This window comes from Accipiter gentilis, chromosome 1 (genome assembly GCF_929443795.1).
Source record: "Accipiter gentilis chromosome 1, bAccGen1.1, whole genome shotgun sequence".
NCBI lineage: Eukaryota > Metazoa > Chordata > Aves > Accipitriformes > Accipitridae > Astur > Astur gentilis.
Window position 1 is genome coordinate 2,429,501 of NC_064880.1, and position 17,710 is coordinate 2,447,210.

Consider the following 17,710-nt stretch of genomic DNA (forward strand, 5'->3'; position numbering starts at 1 on the left):
AAACAATGTGAAGTTCATTTGTCATATATTACGTTTCATTGAATTACCATCATGCATGGGTTTGTAACAAGAGTTGTGAATTTATTTTAGGAACTTCTTTCTTGCAAATCTTTATCCCTGTTGGATGTGAAGCACAGGTGATGCTGCTTGTTTGATGAGACTATTTACTGTTGATAAGCCTATTTACTGTGCTGTTTTTTTCCTTTGAAAAAATGCAGATTTCATTAATTTTGGAGGATAAAAGCATTATATGCACAGCAGAAATTGTGCCAGTGAATCAGCATGCTCCCCTAGATGCACAAGAAAGAAAAAAAACTATGTTGGGTGCTGCAGGTAAGTGGGCTGCTTTTCCTATGAAAAACACGAAGAAGAACATGTTGCCATTTTGTGTTGAGTCATAAGGGGTGAGACGCAATCAAAGCTCAGGGGTAAAAACCCAAACAAACAAAACTTAAGACGTAAGGCTTCAAAGAAGCTGGCAGTGGGGGTAGGAATACATTTGTTCTATGTGTAATTTCTTAACATGGCAGTAAAGCATAGCATATGAGGCTTTTGAAATGCACAATGATCAACTAAAGCTAAAATTATTTAGTTTCCCTTGAAGAAATAAGTGAATAATACAGATCTGGAAATCATAAGGCTGAGAACATTTTTATGCATACTGCATAACAAAATAAACCCTTTACATAAGACAGTAATAATGCCCATTAATGAATATACGTATGGCAGAGATTTTAATTCCATGCATATGATTTAATAATCGCAGAAAAAAAACATACAAAGAAGAAAAAAAAAAAAACCCACATTAAAAAAACCTGCTTAAGCATAATCAAAATTCCTTTTGCATTGCACTTTAGAAGAGGAGATCTGCATCTAGACTCAGTCTCCAGCATCCCAAACACACAAGGGCAAACCCCTGTATAAACGGACAGTTTCATGTAATTTACTTGGTATAACTCTTTCTTGCTCCCAACAGTTTTACATTGTCCCAGTAATTGTACTCCTTTCATATTTCTTCTTTTTGTACCTAAAACATATATATGAACTTCTTTGTTAATGCTCACAGTTATTATAATGGTTATCATAATGGTTTCAAGCAAACAGCTCTTGTTTAAAAAAAAAAAATAAAAAAAATCTCTCTAATGTAAGTAAATACTATAATTTTAGGATTGGAAGCCGCTTTCCGTCTACTGGGAAATAATTTTTAAGATTAAATAGTTTGCATTAATGTCCAAAAGCTAATAAAGATTACTGGAAATAGGTTTCTTCGTTTAGAATAACTTCTGTGTATGATGATGCATAGGGTTTGTTTTTGTTTGTTTTTTTTCCCTTCCCGTTTTTATTCTTTAAGGTAAAAAAAGTGTCAGCATTGCCTGTATAAGATGCTGAGAGGAAAAATGAGCTGGAAGGCACATCTGCAGCCCCAGGTCAAATTTTCACTTTATGCCGATACGCTTGAGCGTGTAGGAGGTGAGTGTTTACGGGTGAAAATAACTTTTCTCTTGTTCAGTAAAGCACCAGCTCTCTTTAAGCACTTCCGGGAGCATCTCGACTGCTTCCCAGCTGCTGTTAGATACAAAGTCACGCAAAACAGGTTTAAAACTCAACCAGCAGCGCACTGGTCTGGCGAATTCTTATTTGGCAGCATTTGATACCTGCTGAATCCTCAGTGCGTACATGTAAATGATGAGGCAAGGTGTCACATGGTAGAAAATGGGGTTGATGATTTTCACATCTGTTAGGCCGGGTAGAATCTAGAATGCTCGACTTGTAAACTTTAGAAACGCGGAATAAAATGCAGAGTAAGATTGTGACAAAGTGCAGTTTAAAAAAAAATAATTATAAAATCATCACCACCACCACCACCAACAACAATAAGACAAAGTGATGGCGTGCTGCATTTTTATTCCGGGGCTGCGGCATGGATCCCAAAATTAAAGTAATTGCTCTTTTTAAAAACAAAAAAGTTTTGTTTTGTTTTTTTAAAAAAAAGATGTAGGCTTATTCACAGCAGCAAAAATGTTTTTCTTTTCTGTAGTATCTGATAATGCGATGTTGCACTCTCCTTGGGCACAGAAATCCTGACTGACGGTTCATAATAAAAGCAGGTAAATACTGAATTCATGGTAAGATGGTGCAACAAAGATGAGTTTTCCAGAAAACTGAAAGCTGAAATAAAGATTTCAGAATGACTTCAAAACGCATGTGTCTTCTGCTTTATTTCTCAACCGATCATCCATTTCCTTCCTTTATTTTCTTCTTTCTTTTCCTAAAGCTGAAGTGCTCTTGGATGAAGTGAGTCTTTTTTTGAACACATCAGTTAATGAAAATGTCTTTAGAAAAGATGGCGTGATTTGCAAACACTGAAGTCTGTAAGGCTGGGTTTGGAATTCTAAAGCGTACATCTTCTCATCATCCCCCCCACCCCCCTCCCTCGACAATCCTGCATCTTCCTTTCTTCTTGTGTTCAGGACAGGAAATGAAGATAATTCTTTCTACAGAAAAAATCAACTTTGAAAAGCACTCTGAAATTCTCGTACAACCACGTGACGGGATTAAAACTGTGACGGCTTCCTAGATGGCTGGAAAACTGCTAATGAAATGGCATCATCACCAGAGGGCTTCTACGTTAAGAATCCCAAAGCCTGTAACAAGTCATTAAAAATTGTGCATTGACGGTTTTTTTTTAGTTTTGCTTTTACAGGTTCATTATAAAAATCTTGTTAATTTTTTAATACCAAGTCTGTGTAATGAATTATTTTAAATAGCTTATAAGAAAAGTTTGTTTTTAAATTCCAAAATGTTCCAACAGGCAGAAGGGCAACATAAAAACACTGCCATGCTTGCCTTTTACTCTGATTTTAGTTGGACGATGCTGCTTGCTTGGAGTTTGCCAGTAGAAAATTTGCTGTGGACTTAAAAGTATTTTGTTTATAAACACTTTGTGTTTTATAGGCACAGTAAGATGTTGTGCTATATGGGTTGGAAAAAAAAAGAGGCGTAATTCAGTGCTTCTGTTATAAAGAGTAACATTGGCCTTCCACCTGGTAAGAATCCATATTCACGGATCTGTGTGCCAAGACACAACTACTCACACATGCACTTACACACGTACCCCACGCATCCTCCCTTACTGTGCATATATGTCATTCTGTAGGTGTATTAGATGATGTGGTGGTTGTTTAGTTCTCCATGTTGCTCGTTGTGTTTTCACTGCTGGGTTGACTGCTTGATTTAGGCCACAGTTGTTCCTGAAGTTCCTTGACTACTTTTTCCAAGTGTTCCCGAGCCTCCCTTTCATGCATCAGGTCAGCTCGGAGCTGCTCCCTGTCAGCCTCTGCATGCTGAAGCTTAACCTGTAGGTCCTCAATCTAGAGAAAAGCAAATTAAGAGACATAATAAACTATTTTAATATTTCAGTTCCATTGTGATTTTGTAGACTTTAACACACACTAATATCTTAGCACAAAGTGAGTAATACAACCACATACTTCCAGAGATAAGATGATCGAAGTTGAGGTGAAGAAGCAATTCCCCTTTTCCTACTTTTTCCATACACTACTGTACAGTTATGCAAGTGCAGTGCATGAACTATTTAGCTTGGACATTCTTAAATATTTCTGGTGACTTCATAAGAAAGGTGGGTGAAGAACAGAATAGTTAAAGAGTGCCTTCGTGTAACAGAACGCCGGGCGCTGTACTTCTTAACCCATTCCTGTTACTGCTTTAGGCAGACAGCAATTCAGCAAAGTTTGTGCAGGCAATTTCCTTGCTGATCTTTTACAGCAGTTATTCACATGAGGGCCAAGAAACAAACTCAGCTGCCTGCGTAAAAGGCCCACGTCTCAGCTATAGATTAATGTCCAACGAGCAACTGCAGCATCCTCTTGTACAAGAGCCATGGCAGCCTTCGTACTGAACGTAAGGAACTGTAAGGAGGCAAGACGGGCAAGGAGAACGTGGAGGTAGGGTGTAGAGGGCAAGGGGATTGTCGATATGGATGAGAGAAAGTGAAAGTTGGGACACAGCGAGTCCTCTGAACGAGCAGAAACTCTCCAAGCAACAGTGAGAATTAGCACCATTTCAACTCCTAAGAAAGAAGCTGCCAGGAATAGGTCCTAATATGTAGCAACTTTGCACAGAAATGGACTTAAAGAAATACACGCTCCAAATAGCCATAGAAGAGCTCACTTGCTGAGATCTAACAGTCTTTCTCGGACTTACAGCAAGACACACAAATGGCCTCAGCCTCCCCAACAGGCCTCAGTAGTCCATCTTCCTATTTTGTACTTGCTGATAACAAAGGCAGAGAAAAGCCCCACTGTTCAAGGGTGGAAACATGCGAAAAACTGCACCCGTTTGAAATATGCAATTTTAGGCCACAAACAGGTAAGATTAGCAGTTATCAAAGAGTGCCATTTAACAAAGGAAAGGAAAACTTGTACGTTTTGGCCTAAAATGAAGGCTAACCCGCCACCCCATCCATATTTGGATCTCAGTATCAAGGCAGGAAAAAAGAAAGGCCTAAACCACCCTGATATTCAGTAGGTATTAAGCAGCTAATACTTTAAGCTCACACAAAGACATTTACACCCCTGAATGTGTTGTATTTCCTCTCACGCTTGTCTAACGCTCTTTCTCTCCGACTAAGCCTGTCTAGAGAATTGTGGTTTCCTCAAAAATAATAAGGGATGAACACAACCTAAGTGACAAACTTCCTGTGTGCGCTCCAAATTAAACATAAAAGGGATGTATAAAGCTTTACTTTAAAATTTCTTACACGACTTAAGAACTGAAGTCATACTGACATCTTGTAAAACTCAGACTTTGAAGTTACTTAAGGTATTTCTCTATTAAGTGCGTGCCACGCAGAAATTGTTGGGGTAGTTGCCAGGTGATGTTTTGCCCAGGCACAGCATTAAAACAGCTTTCGTGCACGTGGGGCTTAGTGAGCGTCCTCACACCATGGCACTGCGCTCTGGTGCTGGAACGGCAGCCTAAATACATACAACAGGACGTTGCAGTTGATACTGTGACTGTGCCATTGGTGGCTTCTATCAGAAGAGACACAGTGGCAGAATATTCAGCAACTTGAGTTCTTTTTGAGGGGATTTTTGCCTGCCATATTAGAAAACCTCATTTATTCCCTCCCAGGGAGGGAATGTATTAGAAGACTGAAAATCCACAGTCAAAAACCATCACGCATATCACAAAGCAAGGGAGGACACACCTGCAGATTTGCAAAGCTCTATTTGGTACGTATGGCATCTACTTTTTATCTGTGCTTGCTCTTGCCTTGGGTTTTTTTGGGGTTTTTTTTTGGTTGTTTTTTTGTTGTTTTTTTCTTTTTCTTTTCTCTCTAGTGGAAGTCAACTGCCGGTAACGCCCAGCGCAGCAGCTCTCAATCTGGTTATGTTTAGTCTGGACACCTCTTATCAGTGAGACATCCTGTGATGCTAGAGAGGAAGCCAGCATCATTTCCTGCTTCTGGTCTCCTGGTTAGACGTGTCTCATAGTGGTACAAGTGGACCACTCCCCTTCCCGTTATTGAGAGCCTGGAGTTGTTAGAAGAGTTTCTGATTGCTAGTGCTTTTTCTTCCCCCCACCCCAGACCCCTCCTTAAAGTGACCACACCAAATATTGGCAGCTCACACTTTAGGCATAACAACCCGTTCATGAAGCACGTGTGCTTACCAACGTGCCTGGCGGGAAGGTTGCTACGGCGAACACGAAGAGGCCCCTTTAGCTGTTTAATCTCACAACTGTACGACACCGACATTGCATTTGCATGTAAGCGCTATATCCCTGCTGTAGGAGTTTTTTGACCTGGGCAAGTGTGCCCCGTTTTTCAGAGCCCCCCTGCTGCTAACACTTGCTCACCCTTGCCTTCTCATACGTTTCTGAGCCAGGCTTTTATCCTGGGAAGCAGTGGTGGGGACAGCGGGTTGGCAGCGGGATGGTTAGGTGGGAGCAGGTCGGAACAAAACTGCAGGGGAGGCACCTGGGGCAAGGAGAGGAGTCAGCCTTAATGAGAGGGGCTGTTTGGGAGCCCGTCTCCGTGGCAGGGCGGAGGGGGTTAACAGTGGGTATGGGACCATGCCCTTTTATAGGAAATGCATTACTGGGCAACTGGGATTGTTTTATTGGAGGAAGGGGAAGGCAGGGCATGCAATGGATTCCTCTTCGGGGCTGTTTCTCACGGAAATCCAGGAGGCTGCCATTCTGCTCTCGGCTCAGCCTGTTATGCTCGGTCATTTCAGGGGGCTTGGAACAGTGGATGGCCTCGCATTCCACATGCCCTGCAACACCAAGGCGACTTAAGGATGTGCAGCCCGAGCTCTTGGTTCGCTTGGCTTTGGATGGTTTAAATAAACTTCAGAATCTTTTATTGCAAGAGAATCTGATGCAGAATGGGTGGGGAGGGATTTTTAGGTGGAAAGCTTAAAGCATACGTGTTGCTTGTAACAACATGTTCCTGCATTCCTAGAACTTTCACTGAGATCTAACTGGAAGTCTTTTCTTAGACCTGCCCCTTTGCTGCTCTTGTGCTTCACAACTCCTCTAAACATCACTCCTTCCCAGCACTGCCGTTTGCTTATTGATGGGCCTTGGTTTCTTCTCTTGTCTTAAATAGTTCCCATAAATCTCGGCTGATCTCTTCAAGGAAAAATACTATTGGAGAGAGTGGCTCTGCCTAATATTGACAGTACTGAAATGGAGCCCTGTGCATTGGCAGTGTGAACAGAGTATTAGCGGAACTGAAATAATGTCTAGCCTTTGTCTTGCTTCTCTGTAAATGGTGATTTTCAGCTGCCAAATGTGCAAAGTTCTAGGCAAAACAGAGGTGGTTGGAGTGCAGGCAAGTCGGTAACACCTTGCATTAGGACTAGGGTTGTCAATTGACATGACAGGGGCAGAGGCAGTCTACAGATAGGAGCTGGACTTGTATGAAAATAGACAAAACAAGGCCACCGGCATTAGAGGACAGACAGACACTTGAATCAACCCTGAAAACTGCAGAAAGAGTAAGCTTACTTGCTATTATAGCTTTCAGTGTTCGGCTCTTACCTGGGCTGAGTACTTGGCCCGGAGCCTGCCTGCTTCACAGCCCTTGTCGCACACCCGGATCTGCCTGGCTTGTTCCAGTTCCCTCTTCAGTCGTATCCGAGACTCGTTGGCTTCCTTCATTTTCTTCTCATTCTCAGCTCTCAGACGTTCTATCTCTTTCCTTAAGTTGCGCTTCGCCTCTGTTGCTTCTCTCAGTTTCTCTTTCTTAGCCACTCGTAGGAACTCCAGCTCCTAGAATACGAAAGCAGTTAACTTGTGAGAACTGAGAGGCAGAGACAAAATTAGTGCAACGAAACAGGACTGTAAAAAGGAAGCGATCCAAGTTAAATTCCCACCTTCTGATGGCAATGACCAAGGCGGCTCATGTCTAAACCTCATTCTGAACTTTGTACAAGCACTTCTCCTTTAAAATGACACTCAAGTTACCCTGAATTCTTGGCTAATAAAAAGCTATACGCTACAGCCACATTTTGCTTTGTCAAGCAAAATAGCTGTGACCATCTGTGACTGAATAAAGATGAACTGCAGTTGGAGAGAGCTACTAGCAATGTGCTCTACACTAGCTCGAAGTTTCAAACAAACCAACTGTAATGCCTGCGCTTTAATTGAAGGCACTGAAGATGCACAACGTTGTGATAAAAGCAATTTGTGAATGCCCTTTGTGTACAGCAAAGCTGAAAAAGAAAGTTTACTACTTGCTGAAGAAATCAGCATAAGCAGTTCCCTTTTATCAAGCCCCCAGAAAATCCACTTAAGGCAACTGTGAGAAAAACCAAGTTGTGTATCTTCTTTCCAACCCTAGGCGCTTTTGTTTTGCTACAGGTAACTGGTGTGCAGCCCCCAGTCTCTTGGCAACCAGCCAACGGCCTGCTCTGTCACAACATCTGGAAAACTCCAGGCTAAAAACCTTAAGCTAAATTGAAACCATGCTTTGCTCTGGAAACTGCTGCTCTCACTGTCCAGGTTGTTAATAGAAGCCGCTACCTTGAAATCTCAAATCCAAGAGAGCGCCATTAATTGAAGCGGTAACGATAAGGAACCTGAACGGTACAAAGAAAGAAACTCCTAAGCTGTTAAAAAGCTGTTGTTAAAAGACACGCTCATCATAAGCACAAAACCCGTGGCTTACTAAAGGTCTGTCTCCTAAATGGTTAAATTAGAAACTAAAGTTCAAATTTTTTTTTTCTCCAGAAGCAGCATTTCCTCTCTGTCACAGTCAGACCCTCACAGCAACGCGTTTCTGTTAAGTAACACTGCAGTCGGGTCATGGGAAATTCACTCTTTTGACAATCTCACTTCCCAGCCAGGCCATTGTTAGCCCAGCCTTGCCTTTGGAAGCGTGCACACATGTACTTTCTCTGTATGTGGAACTGGAAACCCACAGCTGCCCAAACGGAAAATGATGGCCAGATACCCCAGTCCCTCTCGCTCTGACATGTTGCTTGATTTAATGCCTCAACACTCAATTCTGCTTCATCGACTACTTCGTGTAATTCCTGCTTTACGTACACACCGCGTATTTAGTTTAGACATGTATTACTTACTTATAAATATTTACTTCTAAATACATAAAATAAAACATGCATTTACTGAAACACAAGGGAATGAAGTGATTTGCTCAAGGTGACAACGAGCCGTTCAGTTGAAAAGACAGCTCTCGGCCTCCCTTCTCTGGGACCTGGAGCTACAGCTAGAATGTAACGAGCCATCTTCACGTGAGAGGGGCGCAGCACAGAAACTGGCTTGCTATACTGCAGCTCTTGCAGAAACTTCTGTTAAAATTCTAATCGCGATCATATCCACACACTTAATACCGTCTCTCTTTCACCTCCTCGTGCCTGCTAGTAGAATATTTGAATCCACTACTGCAGATTTGGGGATTGGATTTTATTTTTTTTTTTTAAAATGCAGCAGCCATATTAGACGCAAATCACATCTGTGAGCTACTGTCCTTTGTTTCGTTCCCCAAAGAAACAAAATGCCCTGTGCCAGCTAACGAGACTGTATACCTGCTTTTGACCAATAGTACAGGTCCTGGTTTTCTGTCTCCCCCGCTAGAAACAAGGCTTACAGTTGGCACCCCAGATGCATCTAATTAATGGATTACTTTTCTAGCTTGATTACAGATCCACATACAATATTCAAAGAGGACATGCTCATCATCTACATTGGCTCTATCTTCCGTTTCTATGTACTACTTTTGCCCCAGCTGAAATGGAAAAAAAAAAAAAAAAAGTTCACCCGCCATTCTGTTCAGCCACTGTGTTCTGCTCATGGCCAGTACGTATCTGCAGGTTTTTTTGTCTGACCGCTCTTTCTTTGATATGACCGATGTATCAAGGATTTCCAGAAATAAGGAGCTTCTTCACTGAATGAAGCAGAAAACATTCAGTGAAGCACGGCTAATGGAATGCTTAACAAAGCCCTGTAGTTCAGCTCTTCATCAGAGCTTCAGCCAAGTGTCTCTGTGTCCCAGGAACACCCTCCTTCAGCTGGGCAATGGCAGGATATTCACAAATTTTTAAAACTACAGATAAAGCCTCCAAAAGGACAGAAACGTTTCTCGTTCAGTGAAATGAAAACAAAATAAACTGTGCTGGACTAGAAGATTTTTTCAGTAATGAAAAGATGTTGATTTTGGTAACCATGGATTTATACCCCAAGGCAAAACCAGGCGGCAAGCTTAAAAATGTAAGAATGGTTCCTGTGCGCTTCGGTGTCCCGGCTGAACTTACAAACAGTACCCCAGTAAAGGGCTGTTGCTATTTGGGAAAAATGAGGCAATTCTTTTTAACACGAGACTACCTAAAAAGCTATCTTTCAGCATTACCTGGTGTAGACTGCGTTTGGCTTGCAAGGCAGCATTTAGCTTCTCTTCCTGCTTCACTCTCATTTTAACAACTTCATGGAGGAATTTTTCTTTGGCTTCTTTTGTATCTAGGCCACTGTCCAGGGCCTGCCGTAGGTGCTCCAGCTCAGCTTCCAACCCACTGCTGTGAGAGTCAGAATGTGGCGCAACCTCGTATGAACTGTTGACTGTGACCGGGGCCTGCATCCCAGGTGAGCTCATGTCCTTTGCAGAGCTGGATGAAGTAAAGGATGGGGAGGAGAGCGAGGATAAGGAGGACGTGACTGAAAAATAGAAACGTCGAAAATTAATAAAAAAATGTCTAAACCTACTGTACCTCAAAATATGCGGAGGCCCTTTTGCAGAGGAGATACTCAATATTCAATGGAAAAACAATGGGAGAAGGATAATACTTGTTTTATACTTCGATACTTGAAATGTGATGAAAACGCAAACCTGACCGACTGAAGGCACCAACTTACAATTTGCCCGAATTGGGACTTTGGAATTTATGTCACAAACAGTATTCGCTCCATGGGGTGTGAAGAAACAGATTTCTTCAGGGAAACCTACATGATCCTCCTGTTTTCAGTGGGCAAAATTTCTTCTTTCTGCACGAACTGCACACACTGAGTAAGGACCGAACATACTGAGGGCAGCGGCAGAATTATTTAAGTGACATTAATGAGGTGATACCAGTGTCTTCCTCCGTCTTTTGCCGAGAGGCCCGATACCGGAATACTGTTCAAGAACATACTAGCTCTTGATCTCTGCTTTCTGTATTCAACTCCATGGATGCAGTACTGAAAATGTGTGACCACGTTCTTTGTCTGACACAAAATTCCACACTTGCACGTGTGCGCGCTCTGGAATTTTTACGGGCTATTTGTGTGTATCCCACAAAGGCTTTTATAGAAGGCTCTTGATCAGATAGCAAACCATCGGTGTTTATGTGAACACCACATACATTTTGTCCTCTGCACAACATTTACCTGCTTTAATAACAGACTCTGGGTTAGTGGACGCCTGGGGTTTGTTCAGGTGCTTCTTTTCGTCCGTGCGCGTTCCTCTCCCAGGACCGCCCCCCCCACCTTTACATTTCATTCTTGATTTTCATTATTACTTAAGGTTGTATTTTTACATCCTGGTGAGGTGAGGTATTAGGCTTCCAGAATTATATTTAAAACACAACAGAAGTTGAATGGCTAACTCCTGTGGATTACTGAGGAAAATCCGGCACAAATAAAACAAAATAAAGGCAGATATAACTGTCACTTACATTCTTCCCTGGTTTCCACTTCAATTTCTGCTTCTGATTCCTTATCCTCTTCAGCGGCAGTAACAGTGGCCGCAACAGTGGCTGCTGCTTCTGGGATAGCTGTGTTCTCTGCGGCAAGTTTTCTTTTCCGCGGCTGGACAGTGCTGCTCAGCGGCTCACTGCTCCGTGATACTACTGTGGCACAGGGGGGGTTGCTCACAATTTTCTGTTGGGCCGGAGGTGCAAGTGCCACATTGGGGGCCACAGCATTCTCAAAGCTTTTGTAGGAGTAAAAACTGTTTTAGAGGGGGAGGCAAAAGGAAGGAGAAAATAGTCATATTCTTGGCTTTAAAATGCTTCCCAATCCATGTGTTACACTGAAACTGCAAGGCACTTACTGGAATGACAGTGAAGTTCCACTGATTTACACCAGTTAAGAATCTGCCCATATATTTGCTTAGCGTTTTGCACTCATTTAAACACGGAGATGATTCATACAGCTAATCTCCACCCAGTTCAGAAGGGACGAGATTCAAAATGCCACATATTCTAAGAGCACCAAAGAGATGAGATCTCCCAGAGTCTACATACTATAATGATGTTTCCTCATGCTCTTCATGCATTATTGGTTTACCTAACTGCAGAGTTCTACTTCTGTCTGTCCACAAATGTTTTATAAACTTGGAGACAGCACTTCCTTAAGAAAGGCTACGGGAGCATATTCTTGTGTTTCTTTAGTTTTTGGACACAGCATGCATCTGAGTGCATGTATGGAAAATCACAGTTAAAAAACCCCCAACAAACCTATGTTAAAGGACAGTAATATTGTAACGTCAAATACATAGAATTTTATAAAAAAACGTAGCGAAGACTGCCTCTGCAGCATCGTTCAGCATCTACGACATGATGAATCTTCAGTTACATGTTAAAATTTCTCCTGAACCTGTTGAAGGTGGGTTTTTTCCCCCCAAGACTTAAATTGGCTGAATTTCTCACAGGAATACCAAGGGCATACTCTTACACCAGTTTAGCCCTTCTCTCCATATCTAATTTAAAAGCCTCTTTAAAAGCAAGGATATGTGCCAGTAGGCTTTTTTTTCCTTTTTTTTTTTTTTTTTTAAATCAATCCCCACAGCTTCTAAGAAACTTGTTCATAAGGGCAGCAAAATATGTTCTCCGTAACGCTCCCTAGTAACACCTGGCCACTTTAGTCAAACTTTCCAAAGAAATCATTACCCTTAGGCAGAAATCTGGCACAAAGATTTTTCAGACGGAACAGCTCCAGTCTGGCAAAGGAATGTAAAATTGCCCTGACACTTTCGGTTCTAACTGTGACACCAGTAGTCCCACCTATTATGGGTGGTGACTCATTCTTGTACCAGTTTGATTATGTTTCTATCCAAGCGCAGAATCTGGCCTACAGCATCAGCTTTCTGATGGGTCTTACAAGCCTGAGGAGTCTTCCGCAGGCTCTCCTGCCCAGTGTGCTCTACCACGACCCCTCCAGGACCACTGGCCATCAGGAGGGAATGGGGTAGCCTGTGCTGTCCGTTCAGTCCTTCATCTTCCTTTGGTATTGTCAACAGAGGAGGCAGCGTGCAGCTGTGTTGGCAACATGCTGACCGGCCGGTGTTACAGAGCTGCTGCAGTCACCAATTGGCAGTTGCCTGGAAATAGCTGCCTGGTCCCTGACCACCTGCCCCTAAGAGAGACTCAGTGAACTTCACTTTAAACAGTGAAGCCCGAGAACTTCTGATGACTGCACCCCAAAATGATCATAAGTTCATAGAGGCAGCCTTCATATTTCAGACTTTTATGGCATGTTTCACCTAAGAAAACCCGTTTAATGAATGCACAAAATATCAACACTTTTTTTTGTTTCCCTTCTGCGAATTAAAACACTGCAGCTGCAAATGCTTTTTAATCTGATACTAGTGGCCTGACTGACTGACTGAATTACAAAGCCACCAGTTAACAGTGCGAGGGAACAAACATAAAGCAAGTTGCTGTCAAACAGATCTCCGCGGCTGCTAACCCCGTTCTCCCTTCAGTTCACGTCTCCTTACCTGTCTCGGATCAATGCGGGAAGATGGGTTGAGAGCTCTTTCTCATTTGCTGATACAGCAGGGGACCAGGGCCGGAAAGCGGAGAGACGCTGACGGGGATGGACACAGCCAATACTCTGGGAAGGAGGGGAAAGGAAAATAAGTGAATACGGGCAATGGAGTGCTAGTGATGCTTTTCAGTACACTTTCTGTTATCTCTAAAGCTACTCCCCCACTGGCCAGGACCTACTTACTTAGTAGATTCCACTGGAAGAGGTGAACTGTATTAATGTAAAACCTCACGTTTTTATTTTGCCGGTAAGTTACACGTAGTTTACAGAGGCCACAAAAGGCTCCTGAGTCTTGCAGGATTCTTGTACCGCAAAGGCACGAAGGAATTGCTTACTTCAGTGTCACAATCAAAGTCAGTGAACACTGGAAGATGGCAAGGAAACTGGGAGGACTGTATAGCTCAACGCTTACTAGGAAAAGGGTAGAAACGTCACTAATTTAGAAAACCTGGGCAAGTTCTTTATCTCATTTTCTCTTCTGGTTTCAGCAGAGTGATGCTACATGCTAATTTGATCTCTCTCTTGATTACAAAATATTCAGCAGTCACCTTGTTAGATGAACTGGATAAGGACCGTAACCAACTGGACTGTTTTTCCTTCTCAGTAGAAGCTGGAGATTGGGAAGCAGAGTCATCTATTTTGGGCTTTTTGGAAGCAGGAGGATCTGAAGAGACCTGAAACAAAGACAGGCAGGAAAAATCAAAGACAGAATTACTCATTTTGCAATCAGCAAAATTTCGTGTTTAAAAGAAAGACAGACTGGGGGTTTTTTCTGCCTTTTTAAACCTAAGGACAAACAAAGGAGTGGAAACAAGGGACAGACACAAACTATGACATAATGGGACTTCATTCCTTCATTTAAAATACTCCAACAAAGCGTAGATGGTGCAGGAGTATAGGCAGTAATATAAGTGAGACATTCACACCATGTTGCAGAGAACCATCAGCCTTTTATTATTTTTGTATGCAGAAAGGTAAGGTTTAATGTGGTTGCTGAACTGGAAAGATTATTTTAAACGAGAACAGAACAGACTTTGTTATTCTGTTTGCAGTGGTTGTTATGCCGATGACTTCACTACCCCACAGCTGCAGTGGATTCTGGGGGTGCTGCCAAGAGCTGCTTTGCCTTTTCCACAAGTGGCTCAGCTTGGCCCATAAATCATCCTCAAGCATAAGAAAGCCCTTTGGCAAGCAAAACCCCTTTCCTTCAACACTGTGAAGGAATAAAATTCCTATAGTCCCAGCGTGGCTTGCAAAAAAATTGGTAACTACTGGTTTAACTGGTGCACTGGGGATACCAGCTTGAAGGCTTGCCAGTACAAACACATCTATCAGCAGGGAGGGAGAAGGTTCTGGACCTTATGCTGCATCATGACTAGAAATAATAAGAGAAACATACCACCTCAGTTTCTATTCCTTTTTCTTTCCCTTTTTTTTTTTTTCCCAATTCCAAACTCTCTACCTTTCCATATTCCCATTCAACCTGGTTCTAGGTAACATGGCAGAACCATGCTGCAATAACTAGTAATCGCTCGTATTTGCATTAAATTTTTTCATCCTTACACCTTGCTGTGATTTTTGTGGGCAAACAAGTATTTATACAGGTGTGTCTGTAAAACACGGGCACGGCAACATTTTGAGAGCCCGAAATGCTTCAAAACCAGGTCTATTTGTCAACGAAAGAAAGGCTCTTACTCGCCACTGTCTTGTGTTCTGAAAATCCGTCCCCTTCAAGGCATCTTAAATTGGCAACTTAGAGACTGCTTCTCCAAATGATTATTCACTCCTGAAAATTGTGATCTAAATGACTTCACCTGAAGAGTCCACGAGGAACTGAAAGCAGTACTGTTAAAATGCACTCCTCCAGACTCCCGACTGACTTCCAGGCAAACCCAACAGCTACGTAACTAGAGCAATGCCATCCCGTTTGCACACCTTAATTAGGAGGAAATTATGACCTCATGTCCATGAACAGACTACTACTTTCATGGAAGCAGGGCAGTAGCGTGGAACTATGGCTCAAGCCGATAACTATCTAGCTAATGCCAGTTCATCTGGCAGCACGCACCACGCTTACCACTTCTACAGCCCAGCGCGCACAGTAACGTAATCAAACCAAGTCTGGAGGTTTTAGTAAAACATTCCTTGGCACTCTGGAGCTTGGGGCAGCCTTCCATATGTAGCAGATGAAGAAGAATGACATGGGTGTGTATATGCGTAACCCCAAGTACAAAATTAGCCCGTGCCAGTGCCAAATGCCAGCTTCAATGGATTTGCAGAGGATTCTTTCGGCACAGCTTCGGGCTTCCCTAGGGCTGACTCTTGTAGTGGCGATGGCGTGGTCCCTCCCACCTAACTCAACTAAGAAAAGGCATTTCTAAACACCTTTTGTAGAAAATGCAGGACAATGCATTGGAAAAGATTTGTTTTTGCTTTCAGAGATGCTGTCTGTGCAGAATTAGTGACAGCATTAGAAAGGTATTTGGCAAGTGACTACTGATCCCAACCCTATCCACTGGGGATGGTGAGCTGTGTGGGGAGGGGAACTTGGGGTGGAGGGTGGGGAGGAAGGGGGGCTTGGAATGAAAAAGGCAACAGGTGGCAAGACTCAGCATGGAAACCCGTTCCTCCCCCCGACCATCCGCGCTCTGCTGTCTGCACAACATTCTGTTCAGGCAGGCGTGGAGGTGGCCATCCTGGGCCCGGTTCCCCCTCTGCCGCGCTCTTCACACAGCCAGAGTGGGATCAGTACCACGGGTCACGCGTAAAAACAATCAGCTTCGGGAAAAGGAGAGCAAGTGTCAGGTTTTAGAAGGGTTGGAGGACAGATATTTCAATAGAACAAGCTCATTTGCATTTTTAAAGAAATCGTGTCTCATCTCCAGCTTTCTCCACTGTCCCCCTTTTTTCCCCTTTAAATCAAGGCTGACACCAACGATCAGGAGGGCTCTGAGCACACAACATTTCAGTGGACCTGGGAAATGATGCTTAACCTTTTGTTGCCAGGAGCGAGTATTGATCTGCTAGAAAAAAACAGCAGTAAACGAGGTGTGTGCATGGAGGAAAACCATCTTCCCCACAGAGAGATGGAAATGGAGTGAAAAAAAGGGGAGACAAAAGCAGGTGCTAAGTGGGGCGCGCAGATTTTTCTAACTTCAAGTCACCTCCCGTCACAGAACTTCAGTATTCCTAACAACCTAGTGCTGTCTAATGTGGTAAAGCACTTCAGCTGGACTCAAAAAAAAAAAAAAAAAAAAAAAAAAGACTGCTGCCAATGTAATTCTTGAACTGCTGTGATCACCTCCGCCAGTTTTCTTTCCATCCACTATCCCATTTTGTTTACACAGATCATCTGCTGGTTGAGGCAGGAATTGCCTCTTGGCACATGCTTTAAAAAACCCACCATGCCTTCAGGTTCCATTTTCACAATGGCAAAATGTAATAGTTCTAGTAGTTTCCCACCTGGTCTATGAAATACTGAGGCACTACACATTGCTATTAGTCAAGAAACAGAGGTTCATCTCTGAAACTCGTGAAACACAAGGTTTCTGGCTACAACCTGTAGTCATTTGATTAAAGTTTTGCTCTTGTGTATTTCTATCTGCTTGGACATCCCACTGAAAACACTTTCGTACCCCTCCCCAGAAATACTGTGGCTGTGTCATGAACTCATCAAAAATTCCATCTATAAATATCCAAAGCAGGTCAGTAATCTACTGTACTGCACTTCCCTTGTTTTGTGCAGCCTTCTGACGCTGAAAGAGGCAGAAGCAAATTTGCTCACAACTATAGGAAGATACTTAGATGTGGAACAAGACTAGATACTGAAGACAAAATCGTCGCTTCATATGACTCACCGATTACATCCCACTCTAGGACAGATTCCAGGCAACAACATACCCCACTCTGACACTTCCATCCCAGCCACAGCAGCCAGCAAACCTTGGTATTGGCTCAAATATGGATGATTTTATTTCGTTTTCTCTCTTTGCCAAATAACGAAACATACAAAGTTGCAAAAGAAATACTGAAAATCTGATGTAACTTTTTTGCCATCTTCATGAACGACTTACGAAAAACTTGAACCCAAACCCTCGAAGACTGAAATAAATATTTCCTTATTTCCTATTCAGTTTTTCTTCCATTGCAGGCAACTTAATAATTTGTTGTCAAATGGGCTTTGCGGTGGGCAAAGCGATTTGTTAATAAACATTTTCTCCAATCCACAGATGTAAGAAACTTCATGATACAAAGTGGGCCCAGAAATGCTACGTGAACCGTTTACTTAAGCTTTTGGACTGTTGTTTTCTGAAGCCATTAATTTTTGAGGGAAAACCGATACAGAAAGATTTATAAAACTACCAAAATAAATAAATAAATAAATAAAAATTTCAAAAGTACGTTCCAAAGGGAAATCTGG

The 17,710-nt window shown here is 42.6% G+C and overlaps 1 protein-coding gene across 2 annotated transcripts in view; it reads right to left on the reverse strand.

Annotated features, from left to right (window-relative positions):
* Positions 1-207: 207 nt before the first annotated feature.
* The window catches only part of SKI (SKI proto-oncogene), a 119,427-nt gene continuing 101,924 nt past the window's right edge, over positions 208-17,710 (reverse strand). For both annotated transcript variants that reach the window (XM_049811533.1, XM_049811524.1), the window contains 6 exons: positions 13,839-13,964; positions 13,241-13,356; positions 11,196-11,470; positions 9,899-10,200; positions 7,069-7,299; positions 208-3,371 (listed from right to left, as the gene is read on the reverse strand). In XM_049811533.1, the coding sequence (XP_049667490.1) occupies positions 3,183-3,371; positions 7,069-7,299; positions 9,899-10,200; positions 11,196-11,470; positions 13,241-13,356; positions 13,839-13,964 (1,239 nt within the window). In that variant the 3' untranslated portion in view covers positions 208-3,182. The remainder of the gene's footprint in view (positions 3,372-7,068; positions 7,300-9,898; positions 10,201-11,195; positions 11,471-13,240; positions 13,357-13,838; positions 13,965-17,710) is intronic.